At 62.0% G+C, this 10,674-nt stretch overlaps 1 protein-coding gene across 1 annotated transcript; it reads right to left on the reverse strand.

Annotated features, from left to right (window-relative positions):
- Nucleotide 1: 1 nt before the first annotated feature.
- CHLRE_19g750597v5 (uncharacterized protein) lies at nt 2-10,227 on the reverse strand. The gene is made up of 16 exons (XM_043072843.1): nt 9,932-10,227; nt 9,477-9,739; nt 8,951-9,020; nt 7,324-7,391; nt 6,805-6,876; nt 5,736-5,927; nt 5,228-5,344; nt 4,545-4,679; nt 4,091-4,183; nt 3,648-3,734; nt 3,291-3,380; nt 2,952-3,090; nt 2,565-2,653; nt 2,167-2,259; nt 1,775-1,831; nt 2-1,462 (listed from the first exon to the last, which is right to left on the reverse strand). The coding sequence occupies exons 2-16, from the start codon at nt 9,675-9,677 to the stop codon at nt 1,340-1,342; spliced, it is 1,626 nt and encodes a 541-aa protein (XP_042914219.1). The 5' UTR covers nt 9,678-9,739; nt 9,932-10,227; the 3' UTR covers nt 2-1,339.
- Nucleotides 10,228-10,674: the final 447 nt, after the last annotated feature.

The following is a 10,674-nucleotide window of genomic DNA, read 5'->3' on the forward strand; positions in this document are numbered from 1 at the left end:
TAAGTTCATTTTGTTACAAGTTAGGCTCGCGACGTTACCAGAAAGGACAACCCGATCGTGTCCCAAGCACACAGAGACCCAGTTAAGAGCTAGACGGGTCCGGTCACAGGACTGTGAAACCGGCGTGGGCGAGGCTTCGTAAGTTCTCCCGCCATCCGTGCCAGACGCCCGCGCAAGGGCACACGCACTCACACACCATTCCCCTTCCACCGCCACCGCCACCTTGTCCCCAGCAACCCCAAACTCCACCTTCAAACAACAGAAGTCATGACCCATACCGTAAACTAGATCGCGGAAGTACAACTCAGAAATAAACGTCATCTGCTGCAGAGTCAAGGCACGCCGTTCGTGTCCCTCCACTTCTGAGTCCGCTCAGATTTACGAAACTCCCATCCGACATTCAGCCTGCCCACGCACGCCGACTGGCGTGCAACGCCAAGTCTTGTAATACAAATTCACTTTAAGCCATGCATTCATGCTGTCGGGAAGCGAACCTAGCGATACCAGTCTGGCGCGGGTTAGTGTGTGCGATACGGCGCACCGCACCCGCGGACAAATCGAGGCCAAACACACACGCCATACGGACTGTCCCCTCTGTAACATCCGCATTCATACGCGCGCGGGCGCATACTATACAAACACAAACACACGCAAAAATAGGTTGTGGTCGGGTGGCTGTTCATCACTCTCCATCAAAGGCACTCCTAAACCGACATTTTACACTGCAGTACCAAACATGGCTTCTTCGCCTGGGCTCTGAAACGGTACCTCCACCCACTGCGCCGATCGCCGCCGCCCCCCCCCCCCCCCCCGCCTGCGCCATCCGCCAATCGTGCACACGCGTGCACACGCATGCATCAGGTGCACCCGGCGCAGATTCCAAACCCCAAATGCACGCACATGGCGCACCACACCCCAGTGACCATGCAAGTGAGCCCCCACCCCTATCCCCACCTCCACCGCCTGAACATGCAATCAACCGCCCTGCCCCCCCCCATATTTGATACACACCAGCCCATGGACGGCTACCCCCCCACCCCCCGCCAACTCCACCACCACCTCCACCACCACCATCTCCAAGGTTGCCGCGCTCGCATCGTCGCTGGCCCTTCCTCCCTCCTCCTTCCCCTCCTCCTCCGCCGCGGCGGAAGCGTGTTCGGGAGTGGCCGAGCTCGCCCCCCTCTGCTTTGCAGCTATACGGCTCCTCCCCCTCCTTCTCCTCCCCCTGCTGCTCCTTCTCCTCCCCCTGCTGCTCCTTCTCCTCCCCCAGCTGCTCCTTCTCCTCCCCCAGCTGCTCCTTCTCCTCCCCCAGCCGCCGCTACTGCTCCCCCTGCAGCGCCTACTGCTCCCCCTCTTCGGCGTTTGCAGGCGTGGCGGAGGCGCCTCGCTGCTTGCGGCTCTCGGCGGTGGCCATGGCGCGACTGCTCTTGCGGCTCATGTCCGTGATGGAATCCTCGCGCATCTGGTGGGGGGGGGGAGAGTAGACAGGTGGGGTGTTGGGAGAGGGGGTGTGGGTGTGGGCAGGCGGTGATGGCAGGGCGGGGGAAGGGGGGAGCCGTATGCGCAGTGCGCGCAGCAAGGCCACGTGCGGGCAGCGCGGAATACTGGGGGTGGGGCAGCCGTGTTGCTCATCCCGGCGCGTCCCGGGTACAAAGCCCGCCCCCTACTTGCCATCGCTGCCCACCACACACCCAGACAAAAACGGTCATGGCCACCCCAGCCACCACCACCCCAGCCACCGCCACTCCTGCCACCGCCGCCGCCACACACGCACCGGCTCCGCCTGCACGCGCGCCAGCACTGACTTGACGACCACCTTGGTCTTGAGCGCCTGCAGGGGTTTGGGAGTGGAGCGGGGGTGGGAGAGGGGAGTGGGAGAGGGAGAGTTGAGGTGGTGTTGAGTCTGGGCCCTCGTGTTTCGGGTTCCTCATGGGCTACAATCTCCCCCTCCCCACAACAGCAACCCGTTAACCCAGTACCCCGTACCCATCCCCGCCCCCCCACACAACAGCAACACGTTAACCCCGTACCCAGTACCCAGTATCATAATTCCCAACTCCAAACTCCCCGAACTCCCCGAACTCCAAACTCCCCGAACTCCTATCCTTAGTAACTCACGCCCTCCTAGCTCCTTCAAAACCCCCGTAAACTTCCAGAACCTCTCACCTCGTGAGCGCTTTTCAGCACGTCCAGGTCGGTCGCGCGCATCATGGCGCAAAACTCCTCATAGTCGATGCGGCCGTCGCCGTTCTGATCCACCTGCGCCGAGCGAAAGGAGAATTCGAAGAAAGTGTTGAAAATTAACGCGTCGAGTGATTGTGTCGTGGTACAAGGTTTGTTAACAGCATAGCGTGCGCGTACGGTAGTAAAGCATAGGAAATACGAGGCCTGACGCCCAGACCCACACCACGCCCGCTGACACGCACGCACGCACACACGCATCCCACTCGGCATTCCCTTGGGTTCCGTACCGGAACGAACGAATGAACTCCCTAGGGCACCTCCCAGCATGATCCCAGTATAATCCCAGCATGATCCCAAACATGATCCCAACATGATCCCACCTGTGCCAGGATGGCGTCCACATCCACCTCTGCGTCGATGTCCTTCATCGCGTTCATGAGCTCGTCACGCGTTATGAAGCCGCTCTTGTCTGCGTATGCGCGGCAATGGCATGGTTATAATGCAAGGCTATGATTGTAAGTTGCTTGTGAGAAAGTGCTTGAAAGGTGAGTGCTTAGCGGTGCTCATCTACGGGGCAGTACGCATTGCCTCTTGATGTTTGGGTTATGGAAAGTGTTCCCAACAAGACAAGCTCGCTCGTCTCCCTGCCCCTCCCCCCATCCTTCACTGTTCACTGGAACTGCAACTGCCCCCTGCCCTGCCCAGCCTCCTGGCCTCTTTGGCCCAGCCCCCACCCCATCCCCTGCTCCCCAACCTCTAATTCTCACCCTTGTCGAAATATTCAAACGCCGCGATCATGTTCTCCTCGCGGCTCAGCTTGTTGAGGTGCATGGTTGCCGCCAGGAACTCCTCATAGTCGATTTTACTGTTGCCGTCCAGGTCGATGTCGTTCAGGATGCGCTGGACCTGTTGCGCAAAGTGAAACACCGACGACAGCGACTTAGAATCAACTGTAATCAGTAAGGAGGTTGGGTGTTCACCGCACACAAACATACACACATGGACCGCATATGCCCCTTCAGCACCCACATGAAACACAGGCACGCACACAGAACACAGACACCCATCCACCCACACCCCCACACGAAACAAACACACTCACGCACCTCGCCCAGCGCTATCTCGGCGCCCTTTCTCCGCAGCCCCTCCCTCAGCTCGTCCACTGTGATGGTGGCGCTGCCGTCCTCGTCCATCTCCTGTGTGGTGGTGAGGTGTGTGTGTGTGTGTGTGTGTGTGTGTGTGTGTGTGTGTGTGTGTGTGTGTGTGTGTGTGTGTGTGTGTGTTTGTGTGTGTGTGTGTGTGCGTGTGTGGCGAGAGGGGTGTGTGGGGTGGTGAGAGGGACGATTGGGGTGCGAGGCGTGTGTGATGGTGAGAGGGGTGAGTGGGTGTAAGGGGTGTGAGGGGTGTGTGGTGGTGAGAGGGGTCCCGAACCCCACGTTTCCCCCCTCCCCTTCCCACCCCACCTGGAACATCTCCCGCATGCCCGCCAGCTCCATGTGCGGCAGCGAGCGCGCAATGACCTTGAGCGCCTCGCGCTTCAGCATGTTCATCTGCGGGGCGGGCAGGGCGCGTGGGAAGTTAGGAGAAGGCGAAGTTGGAGCGGCGCATAAGGGTGTGTGGTGTGTATGTGTGTGTCTCGGGTGTGGAAGGCACAGACATACAAACACAATGACACGCAGGCATATACACGGCACAATCACAAGCATCATACACACATACGCATAAGTCCGCAGTCCCGCGTGTTTCCCTCCTTGTCCTACTTCCGCACATACACATACGCCAACCCACGAATGCTTAGTTTGGTGAAATTTACCCATACACAGTTGACCCTCACGCTCACGTGTTGTCTTCCCTTGTGCTCTTTCGCTAAGCTCACACATCCAAAAGCACGCGAGCCCACACATACCTTTGTGAACTGCCGCATGCGGATGAGGATCTCGGGCACAAACGCCTCGTCGGGCGCGGCGCCGTTCTCGCGCATCCAGGGGTGGTTCAGCACCTGCGTGTGCGCGTGTGTGCGCGTGTGCGTGCGCATTGGGTGTGCAGGTGTGAGTTTCCAGGCTGGTCTCGATGTCTGGTGGTCCCATCCCCATCTCCATCTCCATCCCCATCCCCAAACTCCCCTTTTTACTGCCCAGCGCCCCAGCCTGCAGCTACGCAAATGGATGCCGCCGTGCTCCTCCATCAAGCAAACACGCACACGCACACCTGCTCCGAGGTTAGCGGCTTGTATTTTCCCCGTATGGCTTCCTGACACAACTCACACAACACACACAACACACACATACACCCCGACACACACACCTGCCGACCTACACACACTCGTGCCTCCCAAACAACACACGCACACGCGCCCGCACCTGCTCCGCGGTGAGCCGCTTGCGCGGGTCGCGCGCCAGCATGCGTCGCACGCAGTCCTTGGCGTCGGCGCTGACGCGGGACCAGGGCTCGGTCTTGAGGTCCAGCGGCGCGGACAGGATGTTCTTGAAGATGGCCTGGTGGGCGGTTTGGGATGGGTGGGATGGGTGGGTGGGATGGGTGGGATGGGTGGGTGGGATGGGTGGGCGGGTGGGTGGCCGGTTTGGGATGGGTGGGATGGGTGGGGGTTACATGCATGATTAATGGAGTTTGCTGGAGACTGTGCGTTAGAACGGTTGAGGCAGGTTGGGCGGTTGGACGCTGTGGGACGAGTGCGGCGGGTCCGTGGAGGCCGCCGCTGCCGCTGCCCCTGCACCAGCCCCTGCCTCCTTGCACACGCCTCGCACGCGCCCCGCACACGCCCACACACGCCCACACACGGCCCCCACCTCCCCACACACATACCGTAACATGTCCCACCCAAGACCCACGTCACACGTCAGACCCACGCCACACCCACCACATCTGCGCGCTATCGCCGTGCACGGCCAGGTAAAGCGTCCAGCCACCCCTACTCCCCAGATTACAAGACACGCTCCTTGTGTCCCCACGCGTTGCCCCTCCCAAAACACACACACGCGTGCCAAACCCAAGCCCAAACCCCAAAACCCCCCAAACCCCCCACCTGCGTGCTGTCGCCGTGGAAGGGCGGCCAGCCGCACAGCAGGATGTACAGGATGACGCCGCAGCTCCAGATGTCGGCCTCCTTGCCGTATGAGCGCTTCAGCACCTCGGGCGCCACCTGTGTTCGTGTGTACCGCAATGGTGTACCGTACACAAGGCGATGCAGGGAGCTTGGTCCGACGGTTCTGGCAGTTTTGACGGTTGATAATTGGTTGGTTGGCGGTTGGTGGCTGGCTGGCAGATGGAGGTTGGAGGTTGGGGTTTGGGGTCCTGTAGGTCATGCACGCCCGCCCGCCGCTGACACTCTCCTGCACACACGCCTCCCACACGCTCCTGCTGATGCGCCTTCCGCGCCTGCGTATCCCACCGCCACACGCGCACCAATAGCGCCCTCCTCCAAGACTTTAAATGTGTGATTGGATCACGCCGTTCTCCATGAGCAGCTAACCCCTTTGCTTTGGGCTGTCACTTTATATGACATAACACCCCCCAACCCGCCGAGCACTCACGTAGAAGGGGCTGCCCACGATCTCGTCCAACTGGTTTCCCTCCTTGAAGAAGCGGCTCAGCCCAAAGTCCGTGGCCTTGATCACGCCGCCCGGCCCCCGCTCCGTGAGCAGGAAGTTCTCGGGCTTGAGGTCGCGATGGACCACGTTCATGGTGTGGCAGTGGTGTACGACCGACACAATCGTACGCATCACCTTTGTTGGGAGGGGAGGGGAGAGGAAGGGGAAGGAGGGGTAAGTGGGGAGGGCGTGTGTGTATGTGTGCATGTGTGTGTGTGTGTTTTGGACCACGTTCATGGTGTGGCAGTGGTGCACCACCGACACGATCGTGCGCATCACCTTTGTTGGGCGGGGAGGGGAGAGGAAGGGGAAGGAGGGGTAAGTGGGGAGGGCGTGTGTGTATGTGTGCGTGTGTGTGTGTTGTGGACCACGTTCATGGTGTGGCAGTGGTGCACCACCGACACGATCGTGCGCATCACCTTTGTTGGGAGGGGAGGGGAGAGGAAGGGGAAGGAGGGGTAAGTGGGGAGGGCGTGTGTGTATGTGTGCGTGTGTGTGTTTTGGACCACGTTCATGGTGTGGCAGTGGTGCACCACCGACACGATCGTGCGCATCACCTGTGTGCGGCGTTGGCGCGCGCGTGTGTGTGGGCGGAGACCGGTGTGGCAGGCGAACTGAGCGGGAGCCGCAGGCCCAGCTTAAGCACGGCCCCCCCTCCTGCTCTGTCCCCTCCCCTCCTGCTCTGCCCCCTCCTCCTGCTGTCCCTTGTGCCCTGTCCCCTCCTCCTGCTCCTGCCCCTGCTCCTCCTCCTCCCCCTCCCCTATCCCCTCCTCCTCCTCCTGCCCCTCCCCTCCTCCTGTCCCCCTCCTCCTCCTGCCCCCTCCTCCTCCTCCTCCGCTCCTCACCCTACCCCTCCTGCCCTCCCCCTCCCCCCCTCCTCCACCTGCCCCTCCTCCCCCTGCCCCTCCTCCCCCTGCCCCTCCACCTCCCCCTGCCCACCCCTCTCCTGCTCTGCCCCCCCCCTCCTCCCCCTGCTCTGCCCCCCCCCTCCTCCCCCTGCCCCCCCCCCCACCTCGGCGGCGCGGCGCTCGGAGAAGTGGCCAGCCTCAGCGATGCGGTCGAACAGCTCGCCACCCGCCCCCACCTGGGGTGGGAAGGGTTACATTCATAATTAGTTAAGTAGTGGCGGGGTGGGAGGATGGGGATGGGGATTACATTCACGATCAAACAAGAAGTGAAGGCGCAGCCAGGAACAGTGCGGTAGTGAAGCAGGCGCGGATGGGGAGGAGGAGGGGGAGCAGGGTTAAGCGGGAAGCGGCGCAGCGAGGAGTGATGGGCGCGACAGCTGCACGCGCACACGCGCTGGTGCTGTTCCGGCGTCGTCTGGGCGGGCTTTAGTTTCGTTCTAGAACGCACGGGTGCTGCGACACAGTCCCCCCCTACACAAACACCCTCACCTCTATAGCGATGTGGATGAAGTTTGTGTCCTCGCAGACACCCGCCAGCCCCCCCCCCCCCCAAACACACACGCCTCCCCTTCCCCTCCCCCTTCCAGCTTTCCCCCCGATCCCCCAAAGCGGCACGCTCTCACCTCCATGACAATGTGGATGAAGTTCTTGTCCTCGTAGGTGCCGCGGATGTTGACCACGTTCTTGTGGCCTGCGCAAAGGTGGGTTACATTCATGATCAATTGAAGAGGAAGCGCTAGGTGGGGTGGGGCTGTGAGCACCAGCCCAGAACAAAACAAAACCAAGCCAAACTAGCGGAGCACAGGCAGGGGATAGCGGTGTAAGCGGCGTGGGGTACGGGGTGTGGGGTTGGGGCGGGGCGAACTATGGCCTTGGGGCTGTGCCGTCACCGCCGCGAGTCCACACCCACCCAAGGACGCCCACCCGCATCTCCCCACCTACGGACATTCACACACCCACGGACACCCGCCAATCGACGTCGTAGCGCGTCGCGCCATTCCAACAACCCAGAGCCCCTCGCCTTACGCTCGCCAAGCCCTCGCTCAGCACCCCTGCTCAGCACCCCTACTCAAGCGCCCCTGCTCCAGCACCCCTGCTCTAGCACCCCTGCTCAGCGCCTCGCCCCGCCCCTAGCGCCCTGCATCGGAGCTGCTCCCCTGAGTCTGCGGTCTCCGCTGCCTGCAGGACCCGTCCCCCGCGCCACCACCCGCACGACTCCTGGCACGCCTAGTTGGCGGGTGGGCCTCATCCCCCCCCTCCTCTGCCTGCACGCCGCTCGTTTTCGTTGGTTTTGGTTGGGTTTGGGGCTGGGCAATATTCACAACCCACCCCCCAGTCCACCCCCCCTATCTGCCACCTACCAGGCGACTCAGGTGGTGCCCCCTCCCCAAACACCCCAGCACCCCCCTCCTCAACACCCCAGCACCGCCCTCTCCACCCCAAAACACCCGAGCACCGCCCTCCCCACAGCCGCTACCGCTAGTCCCTGGCCCCTGGCCCCTGGCGCGCCCACTCCTAGCCCGTCTGCCCCTTCGCGCGTTCCGCCCACCACCCCCACCCCTGCTCCTCTTTCCACATCCTCTGGCCAGTGGCCAGTCCGCCCTGACCCCTAGCCTGGCATTCCCCACCCAGCCTGTGCCCCATCCGCCCTGGTCCCTGTCACTGTCCCTGGTCCCCGGCACACACACACACACACACACACACACCCGCCCCGCTCCGCCACCCCCTCCACCTTGAATTGGATGGCTGCCGCCCTAGTAGGCAGTACTCCCGCTCACCCCACTCGCACCTGCCAGGGTGGGCCATACCCTGGGCTCTCCGACCCCTCCAGCAGCCCCCTCCGGCCCCTGACCCTGCCCCCCCCCTCCCGGGATCGGCACGACGTACTTGTGTGCTTTGAGGAATCCCTTCTCCACATGAACGGCTTTGCCCCCACGTCCTCCGTCGTAGCCCCGCTGGCGCGCCGCACACTCGCACCTGCCGGGTGGTTCCGAGCTCTGGACCCCGACTCCTCTAGCAGGCCCCGACCCCTCCAGCAGTCCCCAACCCCTGCCCCTGCCCGACCCGTCCAGCAGTCCGCACCCCCTCCAGCAATCCCGGATCCCGGCCCGTGCCCCCTACACGCCCGACCCGTGACCCGTGCCCCTGACCCATGGGGCCCCACGGGTCCGAGCTCTGGACCCAACCCCACCAGCAGTCCCCAATCCCTCCAGCAGTCCCCAACCCCATGAGGCCCCATGAGACCCGCACCTGCCAGGTGGTTCATGATCTGGATCTCGCGTCGTACGTCCTCCACATCCTCCGGCGTCACCAGCTTGCGCTGCGGGGCAGAAAAATAAGTGGGAGGGGGGGTTGTAGATACCCGCCCAACCTAAACCGAACCCAATGCAAAAGAGAGGGGTCACGTGTGTGTATGTGGGTGCGTGTGGGTGCATATGTGTGTAAAGAGGCGGGCGCAGGTTGGGGATACGCCGGCGTGGGGCGGGCGCAGGTTGGCGCCAGGCGCGCCGGCAGAGCCTGCTGGCATCGCCCGTACTGCGGCTGCTCAGGTGGGCCTCTGCTGCTGTGCGCCACTGCTTGTGTAATCCCGTGCATCAGTTGCATATGCATGAACTATGGACTGACATGGCGCTGGCGCGGGCCTTCCTCGCAAGCAGCCGCCTCCAAAGCAACTGGGGTTCTGGAAAAAAACCCAACCCCTAACAGGGGCCGGGCCCCGCTGCGGCTGCCTGTGCCGCCCCGGGTGATCCCGCCGAGCCGCCGCTGGCATGCTCACCTTCGATATTGATTTGCAGGCGTACTTCTCATTTGTCTTTTTATCGAACACAAGGTGCACGATTCCAAAGTTGCCCTTCCCGAGCTGCTTGTCGAAAGTGTAGAAGTCCCGCACATCGCCTGATTGCTGGACGACTTGCTGAACCTTTAGCGCCTTATAACCTGCCGGCACCGTGTTGTCCTGGCTCGAGCAATTGCCCATCTCGCCGGAGCCGCGTGCAGCGGGCCGCCTATCACAGGCCTAAACCTCACGACGTCCGAAGTCTGCAGGGCCACAAAGAAAGCAAAACGCCCCGCCGGCCAAAGAAACCGTGCGTGGAATGTGACGCACCAGTCAGCCGCTCCGCAGTCCCTCCCTTCAAATGGATTTCTGCTGTAGTGATTACGAGAGCGGCCATAACCGGCAAATTCCGAAGATGCGGCTATGAAGAAAGGTCCGCGTTGCGGTTCGCTTACCGCGCGTATGCTCCCTTTCCTCCAAGCAACTAAGTCAGCGTATTTGCGCTCCACAACTCCGATGGCTGCCTGCTTCACGAACGCGGTTCGTGCGCGGGGACGCCCACTTCGATGCTCTTCACAGCACCGAAATTCCCTCTGGCGCCTGAGTATCAGTCAATAACTGGGCCTATACCAAATCAACTGTTGCGTGAATGGCAGAGTTAAGTCTGGCTAATTAAAACGCGTTGCAAAGGCTCATCGGTCAAGTTGACAACGCGAGCAAAAAGGCTCAGCGTTTGGGCCAGCCATACGGTATGTTTATCACAACTGGGTTGTATAGAATGCGATGCAAAGGTTGGCCGGTGCGAGGGCCCCGCTGGCGCCCATGCACCGCCGCACCGCGGCCACGACGGCACGAAGATGCTGCATGCGCTCCAGACTCCCCGGGGGAAGCTGACATAGCCCGAAACGACACCCGCAAACTGTTATGAGCGGCAGCTGGACAACCGCATACTTCTTGGCACGACGGCGCCCCTGCGCATTCCAGCAAAGGGTGCATGCGCTCAAGGGCAGCGCCAAACCGGCGGATGGTCGTGACACCCATGCATGTGCTCACGGTACCGTGACTCCGTGAGGCCCAGGCACGCCTACGATTCCTAGCTCCACGCGCGCGCGCGTGTGTGTGTGTGTGTGTGTGTGTGTGTGTGTGTGTGTGTGTGTGTGTGTGTGTGTGTGTGTGTGTGTGTGTGTGTGTGTGTGTG

Source organism: Chlamydomonas reinhardtii (assembly GCF_000002595.2).
Source record: "Chlamydomonas reinhardtii strain CC-503 cw92 mt+ unplaced genomic scaffold scaffold_19, whole genome shotgun sequence".
NCBI lineage: Eukaryota > Viridiplantae > Chlorophyta > Chlorophyceae > Chlamydomonadales > Chlamydomonadaceae > Chlamydomonas > Chlamydomonas reinhardtii.